Genomic DNA, 19,659 nt, shown 5'->3' with positions numbered 1-19,659 from the left:
CTACGTTTTTGATAAAGTTTTATCCAAGGATCCCTTTCCACCACCAACTTGCAACTGGAGGCAAGGAAGTGAAAGGCAGGAAGGAAAAATACCCACAAGTGCCTTTTATAAACAAGGGAGGCTGTGAGAATATTGTCATTTAGGGCACACACATTTTTATGTTTAATAGTTGTATGATATATGGATTCCATAATGATACCCATAGAAAAACCTAAAATAGATTCAGTACAGAAATGTACACTAAACTAGTTTTATTCACCTGGGATGGGACAAAAATCATTCATAACCCAAAGTTTCAGTCCTTATGCTTGGAAGGCCTGCTCCCAGGAACTCAGGACTCATTTCTGGTACTGCAACATGATTTAAACTGGTGCTACACCTGTGGAAAGTGATGTTGACTGGCATAAGGATGGAACAAAGAGGATTTCTGAAGAGAAAAAAAAAAGGCAACAAAAATGACAGTTTGTGAGTCCTTCTCTGTCTGGGTTTAATATACAACTGGAATTTATTTTCCTAATTTAAAAAAGATTGTTATGTACTTATTTTGAAATGGCAAAAAATAACATAAGGGAGAGTGATAATCTGGGAATAAAATCTCAATTTTTTCAATTTCCCCTGGTAGGTAGGTATGGATGAAATTCACCTCAGAACACTGCTGCAGGCTTCAGGCACCCAACTTCCGGCCACTCCATATCTATGGAGCATGCGCATGCTAGGACGCCGCTTCCTGCTCCTCTTCCAACACTACTTGCAGAGGGGTTGGTTACAAAGTTATGTTTCAGAAGAGCAACAGGGTATCCGCTTAGGGACTTAAGAATAAGCATATGGCCAAAAATAAGTATGTGTCTATATAACAATACAAGAACCTTAAAGCAAAAATAGGGGTGAACTCGATTGCCTAGCAATTGAAGTGTACCTTGACACAGTTGACATAGCAAGCATTGCTGAATCACTGTGGAATAACAAACAATAAGAATCTGTATTACATGGGTATAAACCAGTGGCTCTCAAACTTTTTTTACTGGTGACCCCTTTCACATAGCAAAGCTCTGAGTGCAACCCCCCCTTATAAATTAAGAACACTTTTTTATATATTTAACACCATTATAAATGCTGGAGGCAAAGCGGGGTTTGGGGTGGAGGTTGACAGCTCGCGACCCCCCATGTAATAACCTTGTGACCCCCCTGAGGGGTCCCGACCCCCAGTTTGAGAACCCCTGGTATAAACTATTCAGAAAACATAAATTAGTTTGCAGGGATAAGTAGAATTATACCCAATCAAAGATTCTGTGTGAAGAGGACAATACTGTGGAATCTGTAAAAATCCCATGCCATAGGAATACAAATATATTATCCTCCTGATTAGAAAATGGATACTGAATGCACAACATTGAGGAATAGCAAAGCAGCAGCAAAGTCTATTATAATAATAATGGGTAACTTCAAAGATCTGTATATAAACTGGTCAATTTTCACATTAGGACAAGATAAAAAGAAGAAATTTGACACTTCAAATTATTGTTTTTCTGGAACAGCTCGTCCTAGAGCACACATGGGGAGAGGCTATTCTCAATTCAACTCCTCTGCATTATTTAGACTAATTAAGAGTGTAAGTTCAACATCCTTAGGGGAGGGATCATACCAAAGCTAGCATCAGGAAGTTTAGACTTGAAATTAGACGAAGGTTTCTAACCATCAGAGGAGTGAAATTCTGGAATAGCCTTCCAAGAGGAGCAGTGGAGGCAAAAGACATATCTGGCTTCAAGACTAAGCTTGATAAGTTTATAGAAGGGATGGTATGATGGGATAGCCTAATTCTGGCAATTAATTGATCTTTGACTATTAGCGGTAAATATGCCCAATGGCCTGTGATGGGACACTAGATAGGGTGGGATCTGAGTTACTACAGAGAATTCTTTCCTGGGTTTCTGGCTGGTGAGTCTTGCCCACATGCTCAGGGTTTAGCTGATCGCCATATTTGGGGTCGGGAAGGAATTTTCCTCCAGGCAGATTGGCAGAGGCCCTGGGGGTTTTTCGCCTTCCTCTGCAGCGTGAGGCACGAGTCACTTGCTGGAGGATTCTCTGCACCTTGAAGTCTTTAAACCACAAATTGAAGACTTCAATAGCTCAGGCATAGGTCAGGGGTTTGTTACAGGAGTGGGTGGGTGAGATTCTGTGGCCTGTGTTGTGCAGGAGGTCAGACTAGAAGATCATAATGGTCCCTTCTGACTTTAAAGTCTATGGTGTAATAGGGTTGGCATCCATCTCTCATGAGTGCCCCCTCTGGTTAGGTGTGTCCACAGTCTTTAAACGAGTTCCGGCCCTGGTATGGGGCCATATCCCCAGGGCTTCCTCCCTGGAGGCAATACCTTCCTGCGGCCCTCCCCTACTTGGTCTCCGCAGCCAGCCAGGTGCTCCTTCATTGCTCCCCTGGTCCCTGCTAGCAAGCTGCCTTTAGCTCAGTCTTGGCAGCCAGCCAGGAGCCTGTCCCCACTTAGCTGTCCATGATCGTGCTTCTTTTCCAGCCAAGCACACAGTCCTTCCTTCTCCAGCTCTAAGCCACTTCTAACTTCTGCTATGTTCTGCAGGTCCTTTTATATGGTCCTCCTGGGCCTTGATTGGCTGCTTCCCCTGCAGCCACTCTAGCCTGCTTGGAGGACCTCTCCACTGTTCCATTCCTGTAAGTAAGTAAAGAGCATAAACTATGACAACTAAATTGTCAGATAGTAAGTAGGAGGTCAGAAATAAAAATGTTTTTTGTTTATTTACTCTTTAAATTCTAAGTGTATTAGACTCAGGACGTCTGAGAGAATTGGTGGGTCCACTTGACTGCCAAGAAGTTAAGGGAACAATTAAGGAGGATAATGATGTTTCACAGAAACTAAAGGTTGTCTTTGCATCAGAATTCATCACATTGGGAAGATACTTCAGAGCTACTCTTTACAAGTAATAAAGGTGAGACCCTGTCAGAGGCTGAGTTGCCAAAAAAAGTAGTTCGGGAACAAGTAGGTAAATGTATAGAACAATGAGTGACCTACACCAGGTGATGTACACCCAAAAGTTCTGAAGGAATTTAAAAATAAAGTGACCAACCTGCTGAGAAAAATGACACTTATTAAAATCAGCCAGTAGACTGAAAGTTTGCAAATCTTGAACCTGTCTTTAAAAAAGACACAAGGGGTTGATCCTGTAAATCACAGACCAATACAAGGGAAACTGGTTAAAATGACAAAAATAGAATGGAACACCTTGAATAACATGATATGATAGGGGCACATGGCTTCTGTAAAGGAAAATCATATTCTCATATACTGGGAAACTTTGAGTGTGTCATCAAAATAATGGATAAAGGAGATTCAGTTGAGATAATTAATTTGGCCTTTAAAAAAGCCTTTGGCAAAGTCCCTCACCAAGAGGCTGTCAAGAAAATTAAGTAGTTGTGGAGTGAGGGGTAAAGTACTATCACAGATTAGAAATTGGTTAAGAGACAGTCAAACAACAGTTAGGAATATATTAATCTGTGAAGTATGACAAGAGGTTAACTGCAGATTTCTCTATACTAGGATTAGTATTGTTTGATCTATTTAGTAATGATCTAGAAAAAGGAGTGAATAGTGAACTGGCAAAATTGCAGATGACGCAACATTACTTAGGAGAGTCAAGACGAGGAGGAATTGAGAAGATCTTGAGAAGGCCTAAAAAAGCTAGGTGATTAGTCAGCACAATGGCAAAGGAAATTATTGTTGATAAATGCAAGGGCATGCTTATTAGAAGGAACAGTTTAAACTAGTCATGCACATTCAGGAAAAATATCTGAGTAGCACTGTAGATAGCTGAATGAAAACATCTTCTCATTGTGCAGTAGTGGTTAAAAGAGCAAACAAAATGTTTGAATGTATGTAGAATGGGACAGCAATAATACTGAAAATACTATAATGCCATTCTATAAATAGATGGCACGCTCTCACCTGTAATTCTGTATTCAGTTCTGCTCAATCAAAAAGCTATATTAGAGACACAAGAGGTTCAAAAACAGGCAACAAAATGATTAGCAGCATGGTAAGAACTTCCTATGAAGAAAGGAACTGAAAATCATTTAATTGCTTAGATTAGAGAGGAGGTGACTAGATTGAAGTAATGAATGTGATGGAGAAGGTAAATTGAACTTCTTTTTATTCTTTCTTGTAATATGGGAACAAGAGGACACTGAATTCACCTGCCAGAAACAAATTTAAAACTGATGAAAAGGAAATATTTTAATCCCCACCTAATTGGGACCAATTCTGCAAACATGCACAAGCTAAAGTTTAAGTGAGGAGATCCATTGAAGTCAATGGGACTACTAGCATGCTTCAGGTTAATTGATGCAAAAGTCATTTCAGGATCATAGCCTGAGCCTTTATAACCCATTGTCACAGGATCTCATTTCAGACCAAGAACACTGCAGCATTAAAACAAAGACAAGGAGAACATCCACAGTTATATTAAATAGGATAAAAAAATAAGGTCCTCATGCTCCAAGGCATAAGCTGAATAGGATTTAGGAAGAAACTTGCACTATAGGCAGGTTATATTATAGCTATCCACTACAGGGTTTATTGCTTCTCCTTGTGAAACATCTGGAAGTAGTCATTATCAGAGAGAGGAGACTGGACAACTGTAGATGGACCATCCAATATGTCAATAACTAAATTCTTTCCTGCAGTCCAGAACCAGGAAGTGAATGACAGTTAAAATCCCTTTAAATGAAGATGATCTTTTTCTGTTTTTATCAGTATTTATATTTTCAAACTAATTTATTTATTGGAATTTTTAAAATACTACTATAGGCGTGCTAGTCAGTGCTCTGGAAACTTGTTTCATCCATTTCCTGTGGTTTAAACAGGAATCCCTGAATTTAGATCCAGTGAGCAAGAATTTTTCCTTTTTTATTTATTGTATAATCTGCAAAATTGTAACCTAACAAGCATTTTGTTTCAAAATAAAGCAAGTCATGGTCAGCTTGGTGATGTTGCTGTTGTGACCTGTCACAAGAGAAATCCAAAACAGACAGACCCGTCACCTCTCTCTGAACTCTGGAAAGTGCACAGGTGGCATTCTGAGCCCCTGGGAAAAGAAACTGGGCTTCCACACAAACTTTGCCACCTGACAGCAGCAGTGACTTTGACAGCCTTCAAAAAGAGTCATATTTATGACATGGGTCCTCTGGCAGAAATGGTTAAATGTGGGCGCAGGGAGACATTGATTGGTGGGGATCCTAAAGATGCAGCCTGGCACACAGGAATTTAGTGGGTGTAGGAGATAAAGTTGCCATACTGAAGGAGCTTGCAACTGTTAGTACATCTCAGTGCCTCCTGATAAAGAAAAAAGTCACCTCTATATCACAGTATTTCCAGTAGTACAGATAACTAATTTTGTTGATGTTTTCATTACAAATTCTTATTATTTATGATATATTATACAAATGTTCTGCTGTAAGCGGGGGTTGTTTTAAAACCCACTTTGGGTGCTATAAGGACTGGGTTTCAGCATTAGCTCTTAATATCTTAGTTTTTGTTAGCTGCAACTTTTAACATCTTAAAATTATTTTTGGCTGTAAATAACACATTTCTATCACATTGAGAATGTCATTCTGTAAACTCGGTGCAGCAAGGATTATCTCGTACTCAGTGTTTGTACAGCACATACACAATGAGGCCTGATCCTGTTTGGGGCATTTGGGTGCTGCTGCAGTATAAACCTTAGCAGCAGCAATGAAATGTACTTTCACTGAATGCAGAAGGGCTAAATGGCATGTGAGATTTGATTGCTTCACTAACCTTACATCTCTGCAGACCTGAGTTCAAATCCTGTTTAGGTCACAAGTGAAAATGAGTGTGTTGATCTCAGTTGAGTGCCATTTTGTCCAGATTATACAATCACCAAATAGAATGGAACAAATGTACATCTTTAGCAGTATTTGTAAAAGAAATACCCAGGGCTGGAATAGCATGGTTGCTAGAGTCTGAATTTAAAGTACGTTGGGAAAGTTTGCTATCATTATGCTTAGGGCCCTACCAAATTCATGGTCCATTTTGGTCAATTTCATGGTCATAAGATTTTTTAAATTATAAATGTCATGATTTCAGCTATTATAATCAGAAATTTCAAGGTGTTGTAATTTTAGGGGTCCTGATCCATAAAGGAATTGTGGGTCGGGGGTTGCAAGGTTATTGTAAGGGGAGAGAGGTTGTGGTACTGTTACCCTTCTGCGCTGCTGCTGGAGAGCAGCGGCTGCTGGCCAGGAGCCCAGCTCTGAAGGCAGAGCTGCCGCAAGCAGCAACACAGAAGTAAGAATGGCATGGTATGGTATTGCCACTCTTACTTCTGTGATGCTGCCTGCAGAGCTGGGCCCTCAGTCAGCAGCCGCCTCTATCTGGACGCCCGGCTCTGAAGGCAGCAGCACAGAAGTAAGGGTGGCATGGTATGGCATTGCCACCCTTACTTCCGCGCTGCTGCTGACGGGGTGCTGCCTTCAGAGCTGGGTGCCCGGCTAACAGTCGCCACTCTCCAGCTGCCCAGATCTGAAGGCAGTGCAGAAGTAAGGGTGGCAATAATGTGAACCCCCTAAAATAACTTTGTGACCCCCCTGCAACTCCCTTTTGGGTCAGGCCCCTCAATTTGAGAAACGCTGGTCTCTCCTGTGAAATCTGTATAGTATAGGTAAAAGCACACAAAAGATCAGATTTCACGGGGGGAGAGGAGAGAGACCAGATTTCATGGTCCGTGACACAATTTTCATGGTCACAAATTTGGTAGGGCCCTAATTATGCTTGTTCCCTCCCTGTCATGAATACTAAATTAATCTTCAAATTAGAGAGAGAGAGTGTGTGTGTGTGTGTGTGTGTGTGTGTGTGTGTGTGTGTACATACACAAGTGGTAACTCCCAAAGGCCATAGTCAGGGCCGGCTCCAGGCACCAGCAAACCAAGCAGGTGCTTGGGGCAGCACATTTTCAGGGGCAGCATTCCAGCCAGCCTCTTCTTTTTATTTTTATTTTTTTTTGGCGCTTGGGCGGCAAAAGCCGAGAGCCGGCCCTGGCAGCAGCAGCGCCTGCACCGGGGGTGCCCTGGGGCCACTGTGGTTCGCGTCGGGGAGCAGCAGCCGCACCTTATGGCCGGGCGGGCTCTGAGTGCGGGACACTCGGGCTGGGGGCCGCCCCTCGGGGCACACGGAGCCGCCTGCAGGTGCCGCAGGGCGGCCACCCCCCAGCGCCGCAGCCGGGGCTGGGTGAAGCGGCCAGAGCCGCCCAGGGACTGCAGCAGGGCGGCCAGGAGCAGCAGCAGGAGCGGGGCCATAGAGGGCGGGGTGCTGCTGTGCGGGGCCTGTGTCCCGCTCTCCGGGGCTCCGCTCCCTCTGGGGCTGCCCTGGCTCCTCAGCCCCCTGCCGGGGCGGTCCCCCAGCTCTGTCCTCCCCGGTCCCAGCCAGCCCTAGAGGCGGGAGCCCCGGCTGGAGGGACCCTGGGCTGAGGCGCGGCCTGGGAGCCCCACTGCTTACCCCGACCCTGCCAGCGCTGGACCGGCTGAAGGCGAGGGGGGAGTGGGCGGAGTCAGCACTGGTGGGGGGAAGCCCAGCACTGGGGCAGCAGGCGGTGCGGGTGGGGAGGGGGGAGAGCCCAGAGGTGGGGCGGCGGGGGGTGCGGGGGGGGGGGGGGAGCCCAGGGCCGGGGGGGGGGGGAGCCAAAAAATTTCTTGCTTGGGGCAGCAAAAAACCTAGTTTTTTGCCCTGGCCATAGTTGGGATTGGAGTCCCATTGTACTGGGCAGTGTACAAACAAACAGGAAGACATGGTCTCTGTGTGGAAGAACTTATAGTCTAAAAATATGGAAGATAAAAGAAAATGTTCACCAGGTAACACCTGATAAATCAGAATGTGATGCAAACACTTTATCGTATCATGTCATAACAGAATCTTTCATTTTTTGCTAGAATTAGTTCTCAACAAACTATTTCAGTGACTATTTGATATAAACAAGAACTGTGTTTTTTCTCATAATGGAGGATTAATATGGGACCTAAATTGATTACAGTATTTGTTATACAAGTTAGCATTTTCAAGGTTTGCACTGAAACATCATTATTTACAGAATGTTATAGGCATAACACTTAACAAAATACACAATAAATAAGATATTTGTCCAAGAACCAGCTGCCTGTCTGAATTGAGGAGTCAGAATTTTATACACTGATAGCATTACAGCCAGGTCATAAAGGTTGATTCGTATAAAAAGGACCTCCAGTTTCTATGGTGCAGAAACAGGACATATCTGGTTTTTGAACTGGGTTCAGAACTTATGTTCTTTGCTGCCTAGGCGGTGCCTTACTATGTTTATTAGAAATTGATCTTTTAGCAAGAGTCTTGTAATGACATGTTCACTAGGGTTACCATATTTCAGCAACAAAAAAGAGGATGGGAGGAGCCCCGCCCCCATCCTGCCCTAGCCCCGCCGCTGCCCCTTCCACTCCCTCCCACTTCCCGCCCCCCTCAGAACCCCCAACCCTCCCCCCCACTCCTTCTCCCCTGATTGCCCCCTCCTGGGACCCCTGCTCTTAACTGCCCTCCAGAACCCCACCCCCTACCTAAGCCTCCCTGTTCTTTGTCCCCTAACTGCCCCCTCCTGAGACCCTACCCTCTACCTGTACCCTGACTGCCCAAAACCTTATCCACACCCCCACCCCCAGAAAGCCCCACCCCGAACTCGCGACCCCCCCCGCTCCCTGTCTCTTGACTGCCCCCTCCAGAACCTCCCTGCCCCTTCTCCGACCCCCTGGCCCCCTTACCCTGCCGCTCAGACCAGCGTGCCGGGGAGGAGGAGCAGGGGGAGGACCTCCAGACTGCCGGTGCGAACGGCCGGCTGGTGATCTGCGAGGGAGGGAGGGAGTGCTCTCAGTTGCAGGGGAGAGGAGGGGGAAGCGGAGGAGGGGCTCTCTCTGGCTGTCGGAGCCCCATGTAAGTGGCACCATCCGGCCGGCTGCCCTGTCAGCCGCGCGCACTCTGCATGGGGGGGAAGTCCGGACATTTACAAATTCCCCCCGGACGCTATTTTTAACTCTAAAAGCCGGACATGTCCGGGGGAATCAGGACGAATGGTAACCCTAATGTTCACTAATGAGTTGACATATTTATAAAAATGTGTGTGAGACAGATATATAGGAGAGACCATTAGAATATTTTTGTAACATTTTCCTTAAATGTATGTGTTTGTTTTCAACCATATAATCAGGTTCATCAGCACCAAGACAGGGGAGAAACCTTCCAATGCCAGCTATGCCCTTTCACTTCTTCACGCCACTTCAGCCTGAAACTCCACATGCGTTGCCATCAGCACTTCCTCAGGACAGAAGCGAAAGTGAAAGAGGAAATCCCAGAAACTGAAGTCAAGGGGTCGCCACAGCTAAATAATGATTCCTGCCCTGGGCAACAGAGGGAAAGAGGATCTGAGCTTACAGGGACAGCATCTGTGTCTAAAACACTTGAGGTGGCTGGGCAGGCCAGTGCTGGTGTCCCACCTTTAGTAGTAAAGGAAGAACCCAAAGATGACAACAGCATCTCAGCTACATCCTTTGCTTTCAGCACTGTTGACAGAGCCACGAACAACACAAAGCTGAAAGACTCCTCTGACTATGTGGCCAATACAGCCTCAGCACTATTCAGCCAGGACATCTCTGTCAAGATGGCATCAGATTTTCTCATGAAGCTGTCAGGTAACTGAACGGCAGGCAGCAGCTGCTGCTCCTCCTCACCTTAAGAACCCCCTTTGGTCTGCATCCACTAATTCTTGGAATTGCCATACGTTTATTTTTTTCACCTGACTTAAAAAAAAAAACAATTTCCTGTTTATTTTTGGGAGGTCACACCTAATTATTATATTAGAGGGCTGGGAATAGGAGCTCCAGATTCTGTTATTGAGTCAATGTGATGACAGACAAGTCCTCTTGGGTATGATTTTCAGAAATGCTGAGCATCCACAATTGCAGCTGAAGTCAATCAGAGCTATTGTTGCCCAGCATCTCTGAAAATCTAGCCTTTAACCTTCCCCAGCCTTTTACCATCTCTTAAATGGGGCTTATAATGCTTGACCCGACTTCATAGGGGTGTGTGAGGCCTAGTTAATCAATGCTAATAAAGAATGGAAGATGTTACTTCATTTTCTTGATTATTATCATCAAAATGTTGGTAGCCTAAGAGGCACGTGAAGAACTTCTAAGAACCTTTGTTTTTAATTGAAATCCCTATTTAATGCAGACCACGCTTCTATTTTTTCCCCTCCCTCTGAGTGTTGCCTGCAGAATAATTTTATGAAATTGAGTATATGTGCCTAGGGAGAATCTGTTGTATTTTCTGTCTTCTATTGTTGGTTTGACTGAACGTTTCAGTTTTGGGAATATGCCAGTTTTGGGAATATCTTCAAAGGTTGGGCTTGAAAATTTAAAAGAGAGGAAGGGAAAAAATGGTTGGTAGAGAATCAGTTCTGTCTTACATGGTGATGGCAGTCCCCAAGGTGATTTCCATATGCCATTTCTGCCCTTTGGAAGTTTACAATACCCTTTTAAATGGAGAATAACTGGTCATTGCATTCCTTTAAATGGAATGTGACTTGCATTTCAGTAAATGTCATTGCCAGGTGAACCAGAGGATCAAGCTCTCGTCTAATGTCCCTTTGCTCAGTCACACTTCAGTCTTGTCTTTTGGAATGGCTTAATGTCCTCATCTGCCCCAGATCTTTGTACTTCTGGGAGTACAGAGACTCTTACCTGAGAACACAGGATGGAACAAGGAGAGATGGAAAATAAAGTCTCAGGGTTCGTAGAGCCGACCCAACACAAAGCAAAAGGGAGAGGAAAAGACGAATGAGAAGTCAGGGATGGGAATAGCAAACAGCTCTCATTACGTTTCAAAAGAAGCTATGGAAACTTCTGGATTTTAGAAGTATATGTTGACTTTTTTTCCCTTTTTTGTTATGGAAAAAGATTTTTTGTTTGTCTGCACTTTATTTTGTTGTTGCTGTTGAGTTTCAAACTTAATCCCTAGAAGAAGCCCATTTTTTGTTGTGGTTCTGACAACTAGTTTAGATTAGTGTTGCTTAAGAGCATGTTATGCAGTAAGTGGCTCTCTAGACCTAAGCTGTACTGCACTGTAGATAATAGAGCTCATGATGGCTGCTTAGAGCAGAAAGCAAGAGGCAAAAAAGCCTGATAACTGAAAAAAAAAACCCACAACATTTTGATCTGTTGTTTTTCATGTAACAGTTGATGGGGAGCTGTTTACAGTTTGGCAGACAATCATGTTTTCAATGACTGATCTGTTGGCATCAGAAAAAGGATACAAATGTACATTATTCATGCAAAAAGACCCATGCAGTTATTTTATGGTGACTTACTAAAGGTCCTGAAACCTGACTTGTATGCACTGTTACCTAGCAACATGCTATAAAGTCACTCGGGGAGTGAGATGTATCTGTAATTTTGTGTGTGTGCATATTTGGATGAAAATGTACTGCCACCATCACCAAGTTTACTATACAAGAAAAGCTATGTTAAAGGGGAAGGAATGTATTTTCCAGAGGGGTTGATATTTTGAAACATAATTCGTAATACTTTATGTTTAGTTGGTGCTATTACCTATGCAATATGTGTGACTATATAGCAGTAGCCATGCTCTTTTATTGAGCAGGTCTGATAAATATTAGCTGTATTTTTTTCTGTTTCCAGGTTTTTCAGTTAGTGTACTGAATCCAGTCCCTTTGATTAGTTACTTATAATGACACTATTAACTCTCAGCCCTTAACTTTTCAAGACTATAAATCTTTTGACTTCTCAAATGGCATGTGACGGACTCTTTCCAGAGAAATTGTCGGGCTAGATGTGACTCTTTAGTTTTTTTCAACTTTTCTGAAACAGAAGATGTAAACCGATTCAGCAATTTTAAAGTCCAAAACCTAAAAAAAAAAACCTGAAATACTTTCCAGATTTTATCATGTAGAGTCAAAACAGTTTAATTTAGAAAAATATTTGCAAGCTGTGTGTGCTAGTGCTGCCTAGTGTTCTAGTTTAAATGAGGCTGGTCTACAGATTTTATTTGGTATGGGGCATAGGACTGGAAGGGACCTGCTGAGTCATCGAGTCCTGTCCCCAGCTATTGCAGGGAACCCGGTCATAATCCTGTTCACAAACTTAGCAAGCTCTATCTTAAAACTAAGGTTGTTTGCCCCGACTACTCCTATTGAAATGTTGTACTAGAACCTCGCTCCTCTGATGGTTAGAAACCTTCCTCTCATTTCCAGCCTAAATTTATTCATGGCCAGTTTATATCCATTTGTTCTTGTGCCAACATTGTCCGTTAGCTGAAATAGCGCATCTCCCTCCCTGGTGGTTACTCCTCCCCACAGCGTATTTATAGAAAGCAATCATGTCCCCTCTGAGCCATCTTTTTGCTAGGTTAAATTAACCAAGCCCTTTTAATCTCCCATCAGAAAATAGGCTCCCTATTTCCTGATCATCCTGGTAGATCTTCTCTGCACCTGTTCCAGTTCCAATTCAATTTTCTGGAACATGGTTGAGCAGAATTGCACACAATATTTTAAGGGAGGTGTCACAGATCTGCAGGTCCAGTGCTCTGAAACTGCTTTGGAGAGGAGGACCCCTTCAGTGTGCCAGACCCCGTTAGGGCCTCACTCTTTCATTAGAGTTAAGCCATTTTGCTTCACCGCCTCCTTGGACTGAACCTTAGAGCCTTCAGCACCCTGATTCACACCATGAGCTCCCTTCAGTGAGTCCACCTGAGATGGGCATCTGAGGGAGACTTATACACACAAAGGAGGTAATGCACCCCTACCTTCAGCATCTGCAGTGACTCTCAGCCAGTGTTGTAAAAACAGTAGGCTTTATTACAGCATTTCTCAACCAGGGGGTCCAGGGCCCTCTTGGGGTTGGGGGAGGGGGCATGAGCAGTTTTCAGAGGGTCCACCAAGCAGGGCTGGCATTAGACTCACTGGTATCTAGGGAAGAAAGCCGATGCCCTGCTGCGTGGGGCTCAAGCCCCAAGCCCTGCTACCCAGGGCTGAAGCTACAGCCTGAGCATCTTAGCTTCACGGGGCCCCCTGTGATGCGGGGCCCCAGGCAACTGCCCTGCTTGCTACCCTCTAATGCCAGCCTTGGCTTTTATAAGCAGAAAAACAGTCATTGTGGCACAGGTGGGCCGTGGAGTTTTTATAGCATGTTGGGGCAGGGGAGGGGCCTCATAAAGGAAAAAGATGAGAATCCCTGGTTTATCAGATGTGTGGAATACAGCGTAGAAAGACCTTGGTTAGCACAGAGAGAAGAAAGTTACACCTTGGTCCATTCTGGTTAGCCCAGAGTCCCAGCCAAGCAGTGTGTCCCTCTTTGGCTCCTGCTCTGTCCCCTCCTGTCCTCTTTGTGCAAATTCCCCGGCGAGTCACACCTGGCCCCTCCTCAGTCCTTTGTTCTCCAGCTGGCCAAACATGGCTGGCTTCTTGACCATCCATGATCGTTAGTTGCTAGGAAGCAAATGTCCCGGGGTCGGCTTTGCCATTGTCTTTATGGACTCTCCAGTGACATGGGCCACAAACTTGAGGCAGCTAGGCTTTATCCACACTGTGTGGTAGCCTGCCTGAGAGTAAACAGCCCTTTTCCATCCCCGAGGTGACCATGCAGCATATAAGGGAAACTGAGGTACTCACAGTATTCATACAAAATATTACAGAAAATTCCCACTCTGTTACATGAGGTCTTTGCTGTACCTTGTACAATGGCATTAATACTTCTACTGGAAATGCCTTGCTTGATACATCCTAGGATTGCATTTGCCTTTTTCACAGCCGCATTACATTGGTCATAGTTATCTTGTGATAGACTAATATACCCAGGTCTTTCTCCTCTTGTGTTGTTTCCAGTTGATAGCAGAAGTTCTTATTTGTCCCCATGACTTTGCACTTTGTACTATTAAATTTCATCCTATTTCTATTGCTCCAGTCCTCAAGATTATCCAATTCTTCCCTTATAATATCCCAACCTTCCTTTGTATTGATGGTACCTCCCAACTTTTTATCATCAGCCGATTTCATTAATGGTCAGTAATTAAAATATAAAATAAGATTGGTCCCAAGACCTGATCCTTGCGAAACTCCACCAGTAACCTCCCTCCAGCTTGATAGTTCTCCTTTCAGCACAGCCTGTTGCCAGTTTCGTACCCAGTTTATAATTCTTCTACTAATCCCCATCTTCTCCAGTTTAATAATTTCCCTTTAGCTTGTTAGCTACTGATTATGATCTGCTTGACTCTGTGTAATGACCCCGATCCAGCAAATCAATTAAGCATGGGTTTTACTTTTTTGCATTTACTTAGTGCAAACAGGCCTAAAGTTAAACACGTTCTTAAGTGCTTTGTTGAATCAGGGCCAACATGTTTTTTCATTTTGTTTTAGTTTTCTGTACATCAATTCCATACAGAAACCTTGTAACTGCATTTGTAACTTAATCTGCAGAAGGTTAGTTTCTATTTTTATGGTTTAAATTTTAGCAGATTCAAAGTATGTATCTGTGTGAAAATTTTTCCCTTTCACTCATTTTAAAAATGTTGTTTCCTATTGTTATAAAACAGTGTTTTCTCACAATAAGCCAAATTGCCATGGCTAGCATAGTATAACAACATCCTTACTGTGCTAGTTTTATGTGCGGTGTTTACTTTTCATCACATTTTAAAATAAATGAGTCCCATTGAAATAAATGTCATTCTGATTTCAAAGGGACTTTGTGTGGAAACAATAATTGTAAAGCATACTTCATTCCCTTTCTCCTCCTTGTGTTCACGCAATTGCATTGCCCTAGACAATATCTTTTTTTATCTTAGGGTGTACTTTGCTTCTACAGTTCTTTTTATGTTGTTCAAATTGCTCATGTAAAAACACTCTAATATGGGGGAAAAGCTAACAGGAGCACTCATCAATATATAAAGATTGGCCAGCCTTGCTTGTTAAAGAAACTACAATCTGTGTTTAAGGAGGGGGAGGGGGGAATCCCTTTTAATTCATAACTGATATCACAGCCACACGAAGATGCACATTTTAGGAATAATACTGTCTTGGGATTCTGATGACTGCAAAACACTAAACTCTGTACTCATGTTTTCTCAGCTGAATCCATTGATAGAATAATAAACTACTAAATCAGCTGACTGCTACATACAGTATATAATTAGGTAATTTGCATTATTAGTTAGAAAGATTATCCATACTGTGTGGGTTCTTGAAAACCTTTGTACTTATGTGATGTCAAGCAAAATCTCCCGGCAAAGTTTCCCATTAACAGTGCTGAATTTGCTGGTTTGGAGACTCTTCAAAAGGTTATTTTTAAAAGAATAAAAAGTACACCCAATTAAATTGTCATAACTGATATATTTCTTTAGCAATTCCAAGGAAAAGAATATACTGCATATGTTTAAAGTCCATAGTTTATGCCCAAATCAGAGATTTCAAATAGAATATGTAAGCACACATGGCTGGCAAATATTTGGTCATGTCCTTAAGTTAAAAACATTGTAAATTCCATATGCTGCTGTCAGTGTAGATATTTCTGATGTCAAGATAGCTCTTTGAAGTGTCTCTTCAGATTCACATTTTCATAATTTCCATCTAGATCTTTAATTGAAAATAAAACCCAAAAAGGGCAATAGCACAGTTAATTAAAAGTTGGACAAATAAAAGCTTTTAATAACCTCTGCTTCTGATATATCACCAGCTTCATCTTCCCTTCCCCAATAGATTGCTGTTTTACATCCAAGAATTTCTTGGCATCATCAAAATCAAATCTCTCATATTTTACACCTCCCAGAAACGCACAGAATTTAGCAGTATACAGGAATGCAAAGTCTGAGCTAATGAAGAGTGATTTGAACTTTAGTACAACAAACTGCTTCCCAGTGCATTTCCCCAAGACACAGCAAGGAATATACAACCCTGTGCTTCTAGAAAGTGTATATTTTCAACCTAGATTTAAAATGTGCACAAACTACTATTCACAGAACCAAATATAATGATAATTCTGTTTGTTCTGTGACGGGATCTACTGCTTTGAGCAGAAGTCATAACTTATGGGCCTTTCAGTCAGATCCACTGGCAAAAAGACAGAGTTTAATTCGCTCGTTCTTTGAAAGCTCTTTCTACCGGCATTTTTGCTAAGCCAAACTGCCCCTTCCCTAGTATCTGTGCTTTCATGGAGGAGAGCAGATGTTTTCTGTGCTGCTGCCTGTGAGAGAGCCTTCTGCAAGAAAGACTTTCCCATGGGAAACAAATCATTTCCCACCCTCTTCCTCTAGCTTAGTCTTCATCTGATAGGATGGAAAGGGCTCTCGCAGAGGATCTCACTTTGCTGCACAACAGACTAGGGACGTATCAGTGGGTTCAGCAGGATGGTTTTAGCACTTGGTACTGACGTGCTTTCTCTTCAGGATCATGCCTCTGTTGCGATGGGCTGTGCTCCATGTTGCTGGCAAACAGGGGGATGGCTCTGAGGACAGTAGTAGAGGTGTTTTTAAACCAAAATTTTCCTGTCTTCACCCTACCAGAACCTGCATCACACCATGTAGCTTGCAAGCAGGTTCCCAGTAAGGGAAGGAAAACTCATTCAGCGGGCTCCACACAGACAAGCAGCCCCCATTTTTCTGTGCATCTCTCCCTATGGCCAGTCATACTCCTACTCTGCATGGTTTCTTTTCTGGGTTCACTGTTCAGAACTAGCTGTAATTCAGCCAGTAGTGGTGAGGGAAGGGATTTCTTCTGGCAATACTTGTGTGTGAACTAGCACTCTGTGGTTTCCTTAAAGGTGTCTCCCCCACCTCCCCCCCAGCACTTAGGTTCAAAGCAGTTTAAGAGAAGGTGGGGCTAATTAGCTAACTTTTTTCGAACCCTTCACTTCTACTATTACTTCCAATTTGCCTTAATGTTCCTAAACAAGATGATTTGGATAACCATAAATTTAAATAGAGTGTTGCACCTGATTGATTGTTGCTCAGGGGTAAGTCTTAACACTCATATCCCTTCACTTTAAGCATGCCTACACTACAGTTTCACCACCCTAGTTCATATGGAACTAGGGTTTCACTTTGACAATGTATATTTCAATTCAGATCCTTGTTGAGGATCTCAAACACACACAGTGAATTTACTGGCAATAGTTCCCATAGAGGTGAATATCTTTGAGTGGGGAGCCTGGGTGGTAGTCTACTTGGTTTTCCTGAGGCAGAGATTGAGTACACAAGGAGTTGGAAACTGAACAGAATTGTGTTATAGCACCTCAGGTATGGTGAGTGACAACTGGTGTTCTGTAATATATCAGATCCTTTGAGGTGAGGCCACCAGAAAGGACAAGAGCAAGTGAGAGACCCAGCTAGATTCTATCCTGTCAGGAGAATGGTATTTCTCTTTCCAAGCCATGTACAGTCTTTTTCTAATAAGTCGAACAGAAACTATCAGGCAAATGGGATCTTATTCTGAAAAGTCAATAACAGATCTCAACCACATAGTTTCTTCCTGCAAAGAGATCAGTTCACCACTTGCTCCTTTTGCAGAGTTTGCAGATTTTACAAACTTCCTGGCTATCTGCAAGTGTGAACTAGGGTCTCACATATAGTTTGCCGAAGTTCACCTCTAGGTGCCCCCCCACCCCGCAACTTTCCCAATATAATAGCAAAAAATAGGTAGGAATACTTATCAGTCATCCTGTTAGCCCTTTACTCATCACAGCTTCCCTTTAGGGTGTGAATGTTCAAAGTCAAACAATGGATCCTTCCAAATATAGTGAATTTGAATCATCAGAATTCTTTGGTTCTTCCTGATCCCCAATGCCCGCAACTTTCCACCTGGAATCTTAGTAAGTATTCACTTAGTGAGTCACTCAGGCGCTCTAGTCTCTATGGGATCCCAGCTAAAACATTATTCCTTTCTTTTCTTCCCATAAACCCTAGGGTTCCATATAGAAAGTTTTCCTTTCTTAGCTTACTTAGCTTCCAGTCTCAGCACTTCATGCCATTGATCCTCACATCTCCCACTGCTGTCTTTGGTTGCATCCTGCTATCTCATGCTTTGTAGTTGTGGCTTACAAGCACCACTTATAAGGCATCCTGGGGCCCGAGGTTATTGCTGTGTGGTACTAGAGCCCTTCATTAGAGCTACTTTCAACCATGGTGTGTCTATTTGCTGGCTCTGTAGATCTCTTTTCTTGCAGCCTTCCCTTCAGCAGGAAGGTTGAGTGGGGATTCTTTTATTTTCGTAAATTCATACTTTCAGCCCTCTAGTAGCTGGACCACAGACCAGTCTTTCATTGTGCCCAACTTATAACACCAAGCTTCACTTGAAGCAGATAATTCCTTTTCCTTTTTTCAATCATAAGTGTTGTTAGCACTGAGAAATACACAGTAAGTGAATTGGTTTGGTCAGCAGCTTCTGTTGAAAACTTTCTGATTCCTTTATTTGTAATGACTATGACATCTGTTCACTATTTCTCTCAATGTGGTTGGTGATTGGTCACTGCATGCTACTTCCCATGTGTTATGATGAATTTTGTCTGGAGCAGTGAAACCAGGACTGAAGAGAGACCAGATTAGTTTTCTTACCTGTAATTTTAATTTATCCTAGTGCAGATCCATCACTGTGGAAAACCTTCTTTATGTTTATCTACTCTTCTATATAGGTTTGGTTTAGCTTGGAATCCTCGTTGTTATCTTTTAAGTTAGAGCGACAGGGAATGTTAAATGGAGCTGTTGTGGTGATATCAACACAATAGTTGGTTCTTTTTTCAATTAATTGTAATAACCAGGGCTTAAATTCAGCTGGAGCCATCCAGAGCTGAGCTCTGATAAATATTTTCAAACCTGTGGGAGCACAGGCAGGGCTGAAGCCCCAAGCCCTGGCACCTCCCCAGGGCTGAAGCCCCCGAAAGCTCCAGTCCGCAGCTGAAGCCTCCTGGAGCCCCAAATGGGGGAGGGACATGGGGGTTCCAGGAAATAGCCTCCAAGAATTTAAGCCCAGGTAATAACTGTCCTAGTTTTGTGTGTCCTCTGGGTTGGAAGTATTCATCTGGGGAGGGTTTTGACAGTTCAGGAAATGTGCCAGCAGGAAGAGCTTTCAGTTAACCAAACAAATATATATTCTGCTGGATGAATTATGACTTCTGTCCAGAGTAATGCATCTATACAAGAGAAAGCAGGAAAGGCAGGAACATCAATTTAGCCTTTTTCCTTGTATAATTTAGCCAAAACCATATCTCTAAAGCTAGGGTTACCATATTCAAACATTTAAAAAAGAGGATACTCCACGGGGTCCCGGTCCCGCCCCTGGCCCTGCCCCAACTCCGCCCCTTCCCTGCCCCCGGCCCCGCCCCAACCCCACCCCTTCTCCGCCCCCATTCCAACCCCTTCCCCAAAGTCCCTGTCCCAACTCTGCCCCCTCCTCTGAGCACCCCGCATTCCCCCTCCTCCCTCCCGCTCTGATCTTGGTTGGGGGTTGCTAAGTGCTTCCCTGCTCCCCACTCGCCCCGCAGCCCCTGCAGCCTCTATGCCCTTGCTTGCCTGCCCTGCTCCTCCTCACCCTGCAGCCTCTGCACCCCCC

The 19,659-nt window shown here is 43.5% G+C and overlaps 1 protein-coding gene across 1 annotated transcript in view; it reads left to right on the top strand.

The window, feature by feature from the left end:
- ZNF827 (zinc finger protein 827) overlaps positions 1-19,659 on the top strand; it is a 126,169-nt gene that overhangs the window by 26,769 nt on the left and 79,741 nt on the right. Inside the window, exon 4 of the mRNA XM_026647826.2 lies at positions 9,262-9,742. Coding sequence (XP_026503611.1) covers positions 9,262-9,742 — 481 coding nt within the window. The remainder of the gene's footprint in view (positions 1-9,261; positions 9,743-19,659) is intronic.

This window comes from Terrapene carolina, unplaced genomic scaffold (genome assembly GCF_002925995.2).
Source record: "Terrapene carolina triunguis isolate 2854851 unplaced genomic scaffold, T_m_triunguis-2.0 Scaffold66, whole genome shotgun sequence".
Taxonomy (NCBI): Eukaryota; Metazoa; Chordata; order Testudines; family Emydidae; genus Terrapene; species Terrapene triunguis.
Note: the sequence above shows the minus strand (reverse complement) of the source record. Positions and strands in the feature narration are given on the sequence as shown.